Raw genomic sequence first — 18,042 nt, forward strand, 5'->3', positions numbered from 1 at the left:
AAAACGAGACAAAATAAACCGAGCATATAATTCAGTTCCTGACATAGAACAAACTATTAACATTTTAGTTACTTCCTTCTTATCTACGCTCACTAATAGTCCACAGGACAGCCCTGCATTATCAAATAGCCTAATTTTCGAAAAAGAAAACATAATGTACCGCCTGCAGATTACTGTGCCATTTCCCTCTGTGTCAATATAACCACATACACACAAAATGTTATTTGAACTTGTTTCATAATATAACGTCTGTGAGAATTAATTCTCACTCAACTAAATTATATTCTCCAATTATTTTAATAATTTAAAATAAACACTATGAGAAATCCAAGAAATCAAATTTAAGTTAAAGAATTATATTATGTCTGATTTATCAATGCTTCCTTCCAAAATAGGTAATCGAGTACTGAAAATCAGAATTAAAATAATAAGAAGAAATTTCACTGCATTTACATCATGTCTCTACTAATTTCTAACCATTTAAAACTTAAAGAACAAGAAAATGAAAAACTTGGTCTTTGTAAAAATAAAGAGAAGGAAAAGATATTTGATTTAATGATGAATCAAGTAAATATTTATTCATATGAAAGTATGATAAATGAAAAGGTAAGTTTCCAAATAATGCATAATACAGTCCCACTGCAAAGGCAATACCATGAAGCAAAAAAAAAGTCTTTTCAAAAAATGATATTAGAACAACTGGATATCCATGTGCAAAGAAAAATAAAAAGGAATGTAGACACAGAAATTACATCTTTCACAAAAATTGGTACAAAATGGATCACAGACCTAAATATAAAATGCCAAACTATAAAAATCTTAAAAGATAACATAGGAGAAAATCTATATGATCTTGGGTTAGCAATCCCTTTTTAGATACAACACCAAAAACATGATCCATGAAAGAATGGATAAGCTAGATTTCATTAAAATTAAAAACTTCTGCTCTGCAAATGACAATGACAAGAGAATAAGACAGATCACAGACTGAAAAATATTTGCAAAACACATATCTGACAAAGTCTGTTCTCTAAAATATACAAAGTCTTAAAACTTAGCAATAAAAAAACAAACAACCTAATTAAAAAATGGATCCAAGACATGAAGAGAAGCCTCATAAAATATGATATACAGATGGCAAATAAGCATATGAAAAGATGTTCCACATCATATATCAGAGAAATGCAAATTAAAACAATGAGATATCACTATACACCAATTAGAATTGCCAAAATTCAGTACTTTGACACCACACATACAAGATGGCAAGGATGTGGAGCAACAGGAACTCTCATTCCTTGCTGGTGGAAATGTAATATGATACTGCTGCTTTACAAGATATTTTGGTAGTTTCTTACAAAACTAAATATACTCTTACCATGCAATCGAGAAACTATGCTGCTTAGTATTTCCCAAGTGAAAATTTATGTCCACACACACAAAAGAACTGCACATGAATGTTTATAGCAGTTGTATTTATAGTTGCCAACATTTGGAACCAACCAAGATGTTCCTCAACTGAATGAATAAATTGTACTACACCTAAATAATGAAATATTATTCAGCACTAAAAGAAATGAGCTATCAAGACATGAACGGATATGAACTTTAAATGTATATTATTAAGTATTAAAAAAATCCTATCTGAAAAGGCTACATACTATATGATTAAACTATATGATATTCTTTAAAAAGCAAAAAACTATACAGACGGTAAAAAGATCTGGTGGTTGCAAAAAGTTGGGGATGGGGAGTAGGAGTGGGGAAGGGAAATACGGGTGGAACACAGTATTTTTAGGGAAAATACTTTGGATGATACTATAATGATGGATACATGTAATTATACACTTGTCCAACCTATCTGATGTACAACATCAAGACTGATCCATAACAGAACTGTGGACTGAGGTGATTATGATCTGTCCTTGTAGGTTCGCTGATTTTAAGATATGCACCACTCTGGTGGGGGATGATGGTAATGAGGGAAGCTATGCATGTTTGGGGGCCAGAGAAATCTGTGTGCCTTCTTCTCAATTTTGCTATTAACCTAAAGCTGCTTAAAAAAAAATAACTTAAATAGTTAGTATTTTAGTACTCTCTTAAAGCCATTAAATGACAAATTTTCTTAGTTAATATGCTAATTTGTAACTTAATTTTCTATCTTATAAGCAGATGTTACCTGAATATTAAATCTGGTGTTTTATTTATCTAATATACTATTAAGATATAATTTATTAAATTGTTAATTATATCCAATTAAGAAATAATTTAATTACCCCTCCATTAAGATTTTTAACTATGAGTAAAATGAATCACTTAAAAGAGGAAAAGACACAAGACTAAAATGTTTTGTTTTACAAAGATATGGGCTTCTAAGAAATAAATTGCCAAGGCCTATAAACATTTTCTAGTAAGGTCAGAAACTGTCTCCAGATTTTCAGTTATGGGTACTTTCTACAGCATCACAAAATACACATAACACACTCCGCCAGCAATGGGGCAGTAGCATCAGTTACTTATATGTAAATACAGTACATAAGTATAAACAAATTAGTTTTAAGTTCTCATTTATTATTTAGAAAGATCTAGGTCAAACAGTTTATCAGGGGTTATTATTTATTTGACATTAAACTTAAACTGTCTTGGCTCCCTATTGAAGGCACGGTGCTTAAATTTTTACATTAGAAGTATATCACAAGACTGGGGACTTATTACTTTTCTAATACAGAATGACTTTTGTGTCAAATTAACCAGGTAATTAATATATAACTATATCAAAATTCATAGTCTAAGAAAACCATAAAGTAAAATTCTTAAAGTTATAAGAAAATTTCCATATAATCTACTTAAAATGAATTAAACTACTAATTATTAATTACAGCTAATTAATTCTACAAGAAAGCTATTTTCCTCTTGTAATATTATTTTTATAACATATTTTTTGAACTTCAAAGTTCTATGAGTATCTGATATACTATAAACCAATCAAAATGTATAATGCCTAAGGGAAGAATTAAAAACATTGTTTTTGCTCAAAAAAAAAAAAAGGGGAAATCCCCAAATTTAAATTATATAGTGGTCTGCAAAATACTGTACTTTTAATGATTATATAGGTTAGAGTCAATTAGAGGAAAAAAGTGTACACTAAAATCCCATAGCAATGAACCCTGTAATAACTGATTTCAAACCTTATAGTTCTACCGTATTGCATGCTCATTCATGTTGAACCAACACTGTTTTTGTCTGAATGTCCCAATCTGGGTCCAGAGAGTATAGAGACTGATGAAGGAACTTTGGAAAGGAAGACGTAAGATAAAGCTGGAATGGTACAGATGCACATATAATGGCACATATATTTAAACATTTGAAGGGCTGTAGTAAAAAGCAGTAGTGGGTATAGTCTATGGATCTTAGAAATCTAAGGTAGCGGGAAGGAGACTATAGAGTAAAGCAGATTCCAGACATGCTACCTATTCTACATGGACAGAGTTGCCTCATAAACAGTGAATACCTTACCCTTGGAAATGATCATAATGAAAGGATGTTGCATTTGGTTGAAGCAATAAAATGAGAGACTGATTCTCTATATTTCTTATAAATGCTGCCAAAATACTTTGCATATACTCAGTTATCTCTTGATGTGCTAACGAAACCTCCTAAAACATACTAGCTTAAAACAAGCAGGCCTTACTGTCACTTATGGTTCTGTGGGTTGGCTGGGCTGAGGCAGGTTGTTTTCATGTGTTTCATTCAGTTGTAATCAGACGGTGCTTGTGTGGAGTCTTCTGAGGACTTCACTGGCTCGATGTCCAAACCGGCTTCTTCAGTTACATAGCTGGTGCCACAGACAGGATGGCTGGAACAGCTTGCCAAGCCTCTTTCTCTCTTTCTTTGTGCGGCCTCCCCACGTGGTGAACTTCCTCACAGCACAGTGGTCTCTGGATTGTCATACTTGTTACATGGTGGCTGATTTCCCCCAGGGTGAGTGTTCAAGAGACACTTTCGTTAACTGTAATCCCTTTTATGACCTGGTCTTAAAAGTCACGCACCATCCACTCCACTACAATCCTTTAGTGACACAGGGTAAACCCAGACCCACTGCAGGAGAGACTACACTAGGCTGTAAATACCTATGAATTTACCTTTGGCAACTATCTACTACATACACTTTTGGCATCTAATGCTTCCTAATTTCTACATTGGAAGAAAGTGACTAAAATAAATTATAAAACATAACATCCCTATAGTTACGTGAGGAGGTATAAATAAAATAGCAAAGCACGTTTAGCTATTCCTCTATATTTCTAGACAGAGTTAAACACCAAGATTGTAGATATTTGAGGAATAATGATACTGTGATAAAAACAGACCAGCTACTTCTTTTTCTCCAGACCCGGAGATTTCAATCAATCTGCCACAATTTTGCTTACGCTTTGAAGTATCCCAGAAAACAACATGGTTACAGGAGGGAACTAAATATCATCCAGTGGAAAAGAAGTGAAACTCTGGGCTTGTGCCGTGACAGCCAAATATGATGATGATGTAGTCAGACTCATAATTCTGAGAGATGAGGTATGGAATACCACATATTCCTGTTTTGTTAAGTAACCTTGTCATCTTTTTTAGCTTCTTACCAACTTAAGCATTATTTTTGAAATCATCTCATTTACCAGAAACCTAAATTTTGAGTTAATTTGCTAATATAAGCACATAGTTTTAAAACTAATCTTTTAAAAACAAAAGTACAAACAAAAACAAATCTGAATAATATATGTAATTTTCTCTAGCTATAAGTTATTAAATTTTTAAATACAATTTAAATTTAGAAAACGTATATAAAACATACCTGATGCAATGCTTTACAGTGGGGTGGTCAAATATTTTAATTAGTATGTATACATACATACATAAACACAGATGAACACATACAAACCAATAGAAAAAAACTATTACTGGATTTTGTTATCCAGTCTTGGAATAATATTCTAAATATGTAATACTCCAAAAATGTTTGAAATTATACCTTATCTTATTGATACTACTAGAAATAAATGAACACTTTGGTACAGTTTATGCCATGCATGAGCTTCTAGGAAATAGTATAGGACTTACTCTAGAAGATGTGTTCAGAAAATGCAGTTAGAATGGTAACATTATTAACCTGTTTGTTTGTACTTCAGATAAACCATTTAATCTTGTAATAATATCCATATTAACAGCATTATCCAAGACAACCACAAAGTATCTGATTATATAAATTTAAAAGATCCTCGTATTATGGATATATTATATATGAATCCAGTACTATAAATCTAATACTACAGATCTAAAAAATATCAATTTAATCACTTTTAAATTATCTTTCTAATCCATATTGAGTAAGAAAATTAATAACCTTTTAAATTTTCATTTTTTAATCTCTCCTTAGTGACATTATTACTTACCTCTCTTTCTTGGCCCTCTCTCCTATTTTTCTCCTACTCCTCTACATTTTAGACCATGCTTATTCTCCCTACCCCTACAATCTTGTTGTGATATAGCATCAGTCTCAGGTCTTAGCTTTTAGCTCTTTTCCAGAAAAGGATAAATCTAGGGGCAGGAGCAGGGCAGGAGAATAAACTAGTGGAAAATGAAACGTCCAAATAGAAATAATTGAGATTGGCACAAGATGACACTCTAAGTAACGTAGAGAAGTTAGTGTGGAAAGGATAGTATGATTTATCAAGGGCCTACGGATGATAAAACTTTGATTTATAAAGAACGAGATGCTTTGAGTAACAATTCTTAGGTATGTCTGATTTAGAAACTCAAGCTTTTTCTCTATATTAATAGTGACACTCTTCATTCTAATAAAGAAAATTATAAATGTATTTTTAGTAATTAAAATTCAATGCTTTACATTCCTTTGGTTCATAAAATTACCTCGTAATTTACCTTAATATAAATTATAAACATTAGTTCGTGGTTAATAAAGTATTCTGATACTACATTAGCTTTCAAGTAGTTTATATGAAGTAATATTCCAAATTTAACAGTTTAGAATCAAGTCAAATATGATTTTTCTTCCTGAATATAAATACCATTTGATTTAGCATATGCAGTCCTCCACACCAGATTCTCCCATCTTCCTTGGCATCCCCCATTCATACCCACGGATCCTCACATGTGTGTTTTGAATAAATGTCCAATGAGATTAGATGAAAGAATAAAGTAACTACATGAACAGTTTATAGCCTTTTCTTCTACTTTTAAGCCACTAATATCTGATTCATGATAAGAAGTAGACGATTTTTTGTCATTATCAGTTAAGTTGAACTTACGGCACACTCTCTTATGATTACCCACAATTGTCATTTCACCTTGTGCCTCTTCCTGCTACCCAAATCTAAAGCTCCTTTGTAACATGACTCCAAATCCTACAGTTCCTATACTTACCAAGTAAATGTATTTCCCAAACACATCTGCTTTCTCTCACCTTTTCTAGGACAAATGAAACTAATCAAGAGTTTGGTTTATCTTCTGAATATAAAATCCTTTAATTCCAGATAAAGCATTTAAATTTATTATGATTTTCCTCTGCAGATTAAAAGTGGATTACCATGTCCCAAAAGACATATCAAATGGGAATCTCATCACTAAAATTAAACATCGGGCTTTAAATTGCAGCAATATATAAAACTGCATACTCTTGAAAAATTCTTCCACTAAAAAACAACTAAAACCCAGGTAAAACAATTGATTGCATCGTTATACCCAACATAAATGAAAGGAGGCAAAATATAAGGGAGAACAGCTAAACTAACACATGAACTATGAGCTGTAAGCACATGCAAAAGATGTGTTGCCATGATGGCAAATGCCAAAACCAAAACTTTCATCTGGAGACTGGGCTTTAGGCCAGCCATAAGGCAAGGAAGCAGAAACTTAGAAACATTTAAGGGAATGAAGTGTGTACATAAATAAGTATAAGTGACAAAGAGCTAGAGGTAGTTATCAAGGATAGACTTAAAAAAAATGTAGCCTTAAGAAATAAAAGACAAGATTATTCACATATAAAATCACAAAGTATAGATTAGAAGATACAAAATATATAAAGAGAAAATTAGAAGAATGAAAATATTTCTGAGAATGCAGCATAAGGAAACAGCATAAAAAGTTTGAAACAGGTTAAGAAAAATGGAAGATAGAATGAAACAATATAACCTATATCTAATTATTGCCCTAGAAGAAATGATTTTTTATAGAAAGAAAGCAATATTTACTGAAATAATGAGTGGAAAATTTAAGAAATGACATAACATACATACTACCCAAATACAGGATATATCCACATTCCATGGTATACATGCAAAAATATCATATCTATTATGGTGAAACTGCAGGACAAAATGAGAAAGACGAAATCTTAAACATAATAAGAAAAATTAAATTAATACATTTGAAGATAAATCTAAACACGCACTGTCTTGATAAAGTGAATCACCTTTATAAGAAACAATAATGTTTGAAAGGAGCACTCTTTTAAAGGGGATTTCTTTATATTTCGCTTTTATTGACCTTTTTTTTTTTTTTTAGGTGAGGCAACCTTTGGTTGACCTCACAGATTGCAAGGACCTTGTCAGTTTACAATCCCTTATTTTTTTCATTTTTATGCCTACAGCGCCTGGTCTTAAGTAGTCTCCCAACCAAGTACTAACCAGGCTCAACCCTGCTTAGCTTCCGAGATCAGATGGCATTGGGCTTGTTCAGGGTAGCATAGTCATAGACTATATTTCATTTTTAATACAAAGACTAGAACAAACATTTATAATCTTTCACTCAATAATGCTAATTATTGAGTTTTATCTTAAGAAAATAAACAGATATAAACAGAGCTCTTATGTACAAGGATTGACCTCTTGGAATTATTTGAAACAACAAAACGAGAAATAACCAAAATGAGTACATATAGGGAGATAAAATACATAATAAAATATAAAAATGATAAAGTATTATATGGATACCAAATTTAGTGATTCTGAAGTATATATTTATGAGAAACGTTATATGTTAAGCGAAAAATAAATGTACAAAACTTCATGTAAAAATGTGTAAAAATATATTAGTATTTTACTTGAAAGAAACTACAAAAATGGCATTCCAATTTCATTGCTTAAATATACATTTTATATATGTGTATAAATATATACACAAAAATATTAGAAGGAAATAACAATAGTATTAATTATTAAAGTTGATTTAAAATTCATAAAAATTTAAAAATAGAAAAAATTATTACAAAATGTGCTTTAATTAAACCAGTTGATGAAACAATTCTAAACTTATAGGCATCGAATAAAATAGCTTACAAATATCTGAAGCAAAAATTGATGAAGCTATAGAAAAAACTGAAAAATCCATCGACTTACTCAAGTATTGATACTGATGAAAATGTAATACAGTTACAGAATTCTAAATTATTCAAAAATCAAACTATATCGAATATAAAATTCTCAACTCCAAAATTAGAAAAATATACAGTCCTATCAAGCACACACATTAACAAAAATGAACCATATACTCGTTGATAAAGCACTTGTACTATTACAATAAAAGCTGTTTAAAAAAGACATCAAAAAGTGTGGGTTTAAACTAATAGAAAATAATCCTCTTACAAGTAACTATCCCAAGGCGAGAGATCAAAGCTGATGCGCAGTTGAGCATAAGGGCTCAGGAGTCCTTCCCTTTTTTGTTCATCCATTTAGGACACTGTCTTGGCCTGCACAGTCAAAGATGGGTTACAGGCACATTGTTGTTCCATACAAGCTGAAGGAAAATGAGTTTAAATCGGTTCTCTCCCAATGCTCCTTTAAGGACCAGATTATGTAAGTGGCACTGTATTAGTTAGTGTCAGATAATAAGCAACCACAATATCTCATTGTTGTACCACAAAAGCATTTATCTCGCTCATGCACTGTGGGTCAGCTGAAGGCTTGATATGGACTGGGTCCAATATGGATGCCCTAATTCTTATGTCTTTCATTGGGCCAGAGGCTAGCTGAGACATATTCTTCTAATATTCATGGCAAAGACACAAGAGAGCAAACCCAAAAGTGCAAGCACAGTTGTATCAGATTTCTTAAGTTATCATTAGCCAAAATAAGTATCTGACAAAGGTCTACATCAATGATCAATGAGCAATGATCAATGAAAATGAGGGAAATAAGTAAACATTTCTGAAAAATAGTTCCACAGGCATACCCCAATTAAGTGCATATTTCATTGCCAAAATTTTGTGCCATGGCCACATCTAGGTGTAAAATGTCTAACGGTATCTTCAGCTATGTCATGAAAAACATGAAATAAAATATTTTTTGGTGGAGAACTAGCAATCTCTGCCATAGCAACTCCCAGCATTTTTCAAGAATTGATTTCATATAGACCATGTGTTCTATGACTTATTTTAAATAGAAATATACAATAACCAGAAAAAAAAAAAGATAACCCCAAACCCATGCATATGTAAAATTGAAAATACCCTCTAAATAAACCATGGAACAAATAATAAATCATAATAGAAATCTTAAAATACTTACTATTGAACAAAATTTTTAAATGCAATATGTATAAGTAATGAAAGAAAAAAATAAACATAATAGAGGACCATAAAACTGACTAGCTGAATCTTCAAAATGCCAATAAAGTTCATTTATTTCCAGGAAGACACATGAGAGATAGGGGAAGAGGGTATCAGGAGAGAACTGTAGGAAGGGAGGAAGAGAATTAGAGATCTCAAATAAAAAGAAAATATAAATATGAATCCATTAGAGATTTAAAAGATAAAAATTATGGCAAAAACCTTTATGCTAGTAAATTTGAAGCAGAAAAAAATGGTTAATTTATGTAAATATGTTACTTTATAACATCAAAATTGCTTCAAGAAGAAATAACCTCTATGGTTCGATTAAAAAACATAAATCCATAGTATAAAAATCTTCCCATAAATACCTACCAGTTCCTATCAGATTTAAGACTTCTATCATACATTTAAGGAACAGGTCTTCCATAATATAAAAACTCTTTCAAAGAACAGAGCAAGAAGAAATGTTCTCCGAACTTGTTCAATGGTACCAAAATTATAAAAAGAAAGTTACTAAAAAGGGAAATTAAAGGCCAATTTTCTTCATAAAATCATTGTAAGAAAAAACACTGAACTAGATCCAGTGATATATAAATCAGATAACACTGGAATAAATTAGGTTTACCTCAATAATGGAAGAGAATGTTTACATTAGAAAATCCATTGTCATTTACAATATTAAAATATCAATGGACAACATCTTCTCAGAAGCAGAAAATTCAATATTCATTCATGATAAAATAAAATCTTAACACTCAAACATAATAAAAATTTACAATTTATTTATGAATCAAAAATTTAATACTAACTCATGAGAAAACACAAGTAAACAAACTTAGCAAATGTGGAAGTAAAGGGAACTTTTTAAAATTAAAAAATATCTACCAAAGACTTGAAACATCAGAAGCATTCTCTTTAAAATCAAGAACATGACAAAAATTTTTATGCCAACCACTTCCATTTAACCACTTTTTAGAGGTCCTTAACAATATACAAAGATAAAAATATACATAAAATTTTAAAGGAAAATAACAACTATCATTGTTCATAGATAAATCATTTACAAAAAAAAAAAAAAAAAATCCAAAAAGAACTCCAAACGATTTAATTAAAGAGTTTAGCAAGGTCAGCTTAGAGTAACAAATTTCATATCTATACAGCAGCAGCAGAACACATTTTTTTCATTTAAGCATTCATTCATATAAAAACATTTATGGTATGATTACTATTTGCCAGTCACGTTTTAGGCACTGAGATAAATATTCCTGCTTTCATGGAGCTTACATTCTAGCGGGGAAGAGATACAATAAACAAGCCATTAAGTACAACATGTATGTATAGAGAAAGATATATAAGACATGTATGTAAGGAGAAAAAGCAAAGCAAGAATGAGGCCTGGGAAGGAACAGGGAATGAGGGGAAGCATTGAAATTTAAATTGGGTGGCTATAAAATATATCTCTAAAAGAAGATACTTAAGTAAATCTTTAAAAAAAGTGAGGGGATGAGCCAATAGGATCTATGAGGGAAGACAACTCAGGAAACCACAAGTGCAAAAGCCTGCTGGCAGGGGCATGCCTAATGTGTTCCACAAATAGGTAGGAGGCTACTGTGGCTGCAACTGAGTAAAAGATGGGAGAGCAGCAGAGAATAAGGTCAGAGAGGTAAAAATGGGCCAGTTTACGCAGGGCTTCAGAGGCTATGACTTTACTTCTAACTCTGAGAAAGTTAGGAAGCCACTACGAAGTTTTCAACAGAGAAATGTTATGGACAGACTTATGTTTTAAGAGAATTACTCTTGCTGCTGTGTTCAAAGGAGGCCGAAAGAAAACAAAGAAAAATCAAGAGACCATTAAGAGGCTATTGCAATAATACAAACTACAGATGATACAAAAGGAAAAAAAAAAAAAAACTGGGAGCAACAGTGAGAGTGGTACGCAAAGATGAAAGTGGGGATATTTTTCAAAAATAGAACCAAAAGAATTTATCATATTTGATATAACATATTAAGAGAGAAATGACTCAAGGATAACTCCAGAGTTTTCTAAGTAAATGGAAATACGGAGTTTCTATTAATTAAGACGGAGAAAATTGTAGAAGACAGAGCTTTAGTGAGGAATCATATCTAATTGCAGGGGTCAATATGCAGTTAAATACACAAAACTAGAGTTCAGAAAAAAGAGATCTCAGTTGAAGATGTAAATGAAGTAGTCCTTAACATATTAGAGGTAATTGAAGCCATGAGCCTGGAGAAGTTCACCTGGGGAGGGATGACAGCAAAAAGAAGAGGTCCCAGGGCTCAGCTCCACATCTCAACATGCAGAGGTTAGAGAGATGAGGCGCAAAGAGTGAAAAAATAAAATCAAATTCAAAAGGAAAATGATGGCATTTACTGACAATAACAAGGCCTAGGAAATAACCAGAAAGTGAGTAGCCAGTTGAGAATGGATGGAGAACAGAATCACTAAAAATGAGGCCGTTGAGGAACCAAAAGAAAGTCCGGGATGTTAGAAGGATCATCCATGTGAATGTTTAAATAACAACGAATTATGGCAGGACTCATTTTTAAGAAAGCGACATTGTCACTGGGCTTGATTTTTTTTTTTAATTTATCCAAAAAATGACCTGAAAAGAAGTGCCTGTTAAAAAGTTTTAGTATGTGTGCTAATCTGATAATATGAGATTCAAGGCAGTATGTGTTCCTGAAGAAGGGACTGAAAGCAGCATTGAGAAGCAAAGGGGATGTTTATCTCTCCTCCAGGTCCAGTGCTACAGTTGAGTCAGGAGCAGACAGAACAATTGCCCTGAAGAGTACTGTAGGACGTGGTGTGCTGGAGCTGTCTCAGGAGGGTTGCCTGGTCGTCCTTAAATAGCCCTGATATATTTATAGCACATAAACTAGAAAATATGACAAATTATGGCTTCCCCCACTGCCAAAGAGATTATTGTTGCACATTTACCAGAAATACATTGGCTGCAAGAGAAACTATAGGGAAAAGCTAGATTTCCATTAGCACAGAGGTGAAGAGAACATTCATCAAAGCTGAAAATATACAGGATTTTGATGAACAATGATCTTGCACTCCCGAGTGTACAGAAAAAACTTTCAAGAGTCAGAAAAAGGGAAAGGAGAAACTGTTGGAAAAAGTGACATAAGGAGCCTTAGGGAAGATTATAGTTCTGGAATAAATAAAAGTCCTGGGCTCCTTATGAAGAGTCAAAAGAACATAGGTAAAAGTATGGATGTTGAAGAAAGAGAGGATGGGGGGAAGACAGGCCAGGAACATGTGTTAACTCAGAATCTCTCATTTGGCTCCTGCTGAGAGAGGCATGCTGTTTTGTAGATGGGTGGCCTTATTCTGAATATTCGGGTGCTCTGTTGTCTCCCGCCAATGGTGTCCTGCAAAGGTTTGGTCTTATTCCAAGTTTGGAAGTTCCCTCTCAACTCCTGCTGCTGGAGGCGTGGAGTTGGACAGAGGGTTGATCTTGCACTGACCTCACGGGCTCCCTCTTGATTTCTGTTGAAAGAGGCCTCAAATCCAACAAAGGAACAAGTTATTTACTTTAACTACTTGTCAATATCATTTACAATAGAGAAAATTATAATGTACTCAGAATTATACTGAATAAAAACATGTATAATAAGATCTGTGTGGGGAAAAGTAAAAAAAAAATTATTGAACTACATTAAAGAAAATCTAAATATATGAGAGAAACCATGTTCAATCATGCACTGAACCACTCAATATCATAAAGATGTCAGTTATCTCTACATTGATTCCAATCTCTACAGTTATTCCAATAAAAGTCTCCCAATTTTTTTTTTTTTAGAAATTTCTCAAGCCTATTTTAAAATTTATAGGAAATTACAGAATAGCTAAAACACTTCTGGAGAATAAGAATAAGTTGAGAGAATTGCCCTAAGATAATATCCAAACTTATTAAAAACTATAATAATTAAAAAGTACGGTACTGCCATGAGAGTAAACAAACTCACTAATGGAACATAAAAGAAAGTCCAGAAGCAAACTCATGTATACATGGAAACTCATTAAATGACAGAGCCAGCCAGTACTATATATACCATTGAGGATAAAAACAACCATATAATGTATTGTGCTGGGACAAACAATTATCTGAATAAAACCAAGTGAAATTAGATCCCTCCTACATTCCACATTAAAAAAAAAAAAAATTATTCCAAAGTCATTAAATATTTAAAATTGGAAAATGAAATTTTATGAAGATATGTCCAGCCTAGACAAGATGGTGTAGAATATCTTTTTTCCCTGCTCTTCCCTGCTGAGTACTACTATAAACCCTGGAAATGATGCAAGACACTACCAAAGCAAAACTCTGAAAAGTGGAATTAGGAGGATAAACTACTTAGAGATATCAGGATTTAAGAACAGTATAGTGGCAGAATACCCAATGGAAGAAGGTGACTCAGGTCTTAACTCCTAATCTAGTAAAAAAAAAAAAAAAAAAAGTAATGAATTCTCTAACTATAATCAAATCAAACTAGAAATAAATAACAAAAAGACAACAAGACAATATCTTAAATGTGAAGATTAAAGAACACATTTCTAGATAATTTATGGATCAAAAGCAATCCTCAAAGGAAAAATATGTAGAAATGAATAAAAATTGAAAGGACAACACATTAAAATATATGGGATGCAGCTAAGGCAGTGCTAAAAGAAAACCGTATAGCACTATACACTTACATTTCAAAAGAGGAAATGTCTTGAATCACCAATTAAAGTTTCTACCCCAATAGAAAAAAAAAAAAAAAACTCAAAGCTAGAATAAAATAATAAAGATGAAAGCAGAAATCAATGAAATTGAAAATAAAAAAGCAATTTATAAAATCATAAAATAAAAAGCTAATTCTTTTTTTTAACAAAAAGTCTAAAATTGATAAAACTCTATGTAGCAAGACTGACAAAAATTAAAATGGAAGACACAAATAAATGACTATCAAAAATGGAAAAGAGAATATCACTACAGATACTGAAGTCATTAAAAGTATAATAAGAGAACATTATAAACAACTTTATGCTCATAATTTAACAATTTAGAAAGGACCAAATTCTCGAAAAACACAAACTACTAAAACTCAATAAAATGAAATAATCTGAATAGTCCTTTTAGCATTAACAAAATTAAATTTGTAATTAAAAAACTCCCAAAAAAGATTTCTCCAGGCACAACTGGTTTCATTGGAAAATTCTACCAAATACTTAAAAAAGAATTAGCAACTACTCAGCAATAATAAGAGAATGAACTGTTGATCCATGCAACATCTTAGATGAATCTTAAAGGAATTACGCCAGTGTATAAGTCAACTCTCAAAAGTTAAATGCCATGATTTCCATTTAAATAATATTGAAATGACAACATTGTGGAGACCTGGAATAGATCGGTAGTTGTCTAAGATTAGGAACTGGGGATGTGGGGTGGGGCAAGTGGATGTGACCGTGGAAGGGTCCTTGCGGTGATGGAATAGTTCCATACCTTGATTATGTCAAGAGTGATATCTGGATTGTGATCTTGTACATTAGTTTGTCAAGATGTTACCACTGGAGGAAAGCAAATAAAGAGTACATAAGATCTCTCTGTATTATTTCTTACAAATGCATGTGAATCCACAACTATTTTAAAATAAAAAGGTGTGTTTTAATAAGATTAGGAACATTAGTGGAAAACAGCAAAATTTAAATAATCTGTAGATTATAGTATTGTATAAATGTTAATCTCTCTGTTTAAATAATTATATTGTGTTTATGTAAGAGAAAATAAAAAAACATTTATTCATTAAAAGACACTATAAAAAATAAAAAATATAAGTCATCATCTAGGACAAAATGCCTATATTCAAAAAATTAGTATCTAAAATGCACTGTAAATAAAAGATCAACAACATAATGGTAAAACAGGAAAAATTTATGAAGTGACATTTCATAGACACTAACATACAAATTGCCTATAAACAAAGAGCATTCGATTAATTATTAATCAGAAAAATGAAAATTAACACTCACTAGATAACATATTTTACTCATTAGCTTAGAAAAAAATCAAAAGCCCTGGAAATTCCAAGTATTGGGGAAAATGTAGAGTAATGGAAACTGTGCAGGTTTGTAAACATGTTTAACTAAGTTAGAAATGAATATGACACTATCTAGTAAAATTCTCATCCCCAGTGAACCAGCAGTTTCATGCCCAGATTAATATCCTAAGGAAAATCTTACATATTTGTACCTGGAAACATATTCAAGGAAGCATTAGCTATCAGACCAAGACTTTGGAAACAACCTGAATATGCATTAATAAAAGAACAGCAAGGTAAATATTTTGAAATGGACTCTAGCCACTTATAGCAACATAGAATAATCTTAGAAACAAAACACCAAATGAAAAAAGCAAGCTACAGAAGACTACATACATTGTGTATAACTTACATTTGTTTTATTCATATATAGTACATATTTAGTTTATATATTATGTCCAAATATACATTTAATGCACTTAAATACTACTTGAACATCTTTTTAAATTGTACATTTAATCCTCAAATCTATGTTTCATAAAGTGCTATTCTGAAATACAGATAATGTAGATATTGATATTGAATATTTTAAAAAATATAAAATCCTGAACATTTTCTCGCTGCAATTTCACTTTTATATTTTCTAAATGATCCATGCTTATGCATAATTCAGAATAAATAGTAGAGTTAAAAATCTGAGAATAATTAGTATTTCTGATTGTTTTCATTTTTATTCACATTTACTTATTTTTATGTGAGCAGAATATATTAAGTATAACAATGTATTTCTATTTATTTAATTTTCTACTCTGAACAGAATTATAAACAAGTTGGCTTAATCCTTATGTATTTAACATGACAGAGTTTTATGAATAAATATTCTGATTAATATATTTCCTCGGGGATTTTTAATGAATTATTTCAACTGTTGAAGATATTCAACATTATCATCAAATTATAGGCATTAAAATTCCCATTTGTACATGGTTATAAACTTTTAATACCTTCCATATTTCTAAACTCTGAAAAATGCGAAACTAATTTCTTTTTTAGCAACTTTATGTCTAATAAATAGAATGATTTAACATCCTAATTTAATATTCACAATTACTGGCAAAATGTCAACCAGATCCCAGGTTGATGCCAAAATCACACTGATACTTTAGGAAAAAAATACTAACTACACAGCAATATTTAAGAATACTGTACAAAATACTACTAAACTCGCTCTAATAAATGCAAGGAATCAGCATGAAAGAGCATTTAACTGCTCCTGAAGTGTACCGTTATCATGACCAGTGTAGCGTAACACATGATGACAGGCATTGATATATAGCACAGCTGAGGGTACTCTCTCTGTTCATAGTTTCATATCATTATATTTAAACTGGCAATCCCTCTTCTGGGTATCCAACCCAAAAAGCCTGAAAGCATTTATCTGTAAAGATATATGCACATAAATGGTCACTGCAGCATTATTCACAGTGGCCAAGACATGGAAACAACCAAAATGCCTTTCAATAGATGATTGGGTAAAGATATGGCACACATATATATAATAGAGTACTACTCGGTCATAAAAAAAAAAAGATGAAATACTGACATTTTTGGCAGCATGAATAGATCTTAAGATATCATGTAAGCCAAATAAGTAGACAGAAAAAACTGAGAACTATACGATTTCACATATGTGAGATATAAAACTGAAAGCAACAAAGGAATAAGACAAACAAATGAAAACTCATAGACACAGACAACAGTTTAGTGGTTACCAGAGGGAAAGAGGGAGGGGAGAGGGTAAAGGAGGCCAAATACATGGTGACAGAAGGGGATATGACATTGGGTGGTGAACACAATGCAATATACATATGTTGTATTACCGTACACTTGAAATATATTTAAAAAATTAAATAATCTGTAATGATTTCATATAATCACTGGCAGATGTCATGACAAAGATATTAAATAAGATTCCTTTTTTCATTCAGTGAATAGAAATACAGAAGAGCCCCTAAGAAGTTGAGAGTTGTACACAATTTTTATGAAGATGAGACTATCAGAATTAACCATCATACTACTCTAATTTCCATATCTCTGTTTATATATAATCTTAATTAGAGAAACCATACCCACAATCATAGAAAGCCATTGCCTAATCATTCAAGCCACTGTATAATAAAATGACAAAAAAATGATTAAAATTTTGAATCTAGAAGTCTTTAATAGACTTTGATTCATTGTTATTTGTATCATATTGCACACAAAAGAATGAAATAATATTAACAATTAAGTATTATTTATCTTCTGGTAAATAACCTTTTCTACAGAAACACTCACTTCAAAAGCATCAATTCTAAATAGGCACTATGCTA

The 18,042-nt window shown here is 31.6% G+C and overlaps 1 protein-coding gene across 6 annotated transcripts in view; it reads right to left on the reverse strand.

Annotated features, from left to right (window-relative positions):
• Nucleotides 1-18,042, reverse strand: part of SPAG16 (sperm associated antigen 16) — a 695,163-nt gene that overhangs the window by 626,290 nt on the left and 50,831 nt on the right. The window contains exon 11 of one of the 6 annotated variants that reach the window (XM_016150050.2): nucleotides 10,462-13,150. The exons of 4 other annotated variants lie outside the window; for them this stretch is intronic. In XM_016150050.2, coding sequence (XP_016005536.2) covers nucleotides 12,914-13,150 — 237 coding nt within the window. In that variant the 3' untranslated portion in view covers nucleotides 10,462-12,913. Of the gene's footprint in view, nucleotides 1-10,461; nucleotides 13,151-14,684; nucleotides 15,201-18,042 lie in introns of those variants that run through there. One more of the 6 variants, XM_016150051.2, reaches the window with a different exon arrangement.

The sequence above is a fragment of the Rousettus aegyptiacus genome, unplaced genomic scaffold, assembly GCF_014176215.1.
Source record: "Rousettus aegyptiacus isolate mRouAeg1 unplaced genomic scaffold, mRouAeg1.p scaffold_m13_p_2, whole genome shotgun sequence".
NCBI lineage: Eukaryota > Metazoa > Chordata > Mammalia > Chiroptera > Pteropodidae > Rousettus > Rousettus aegyptiacus.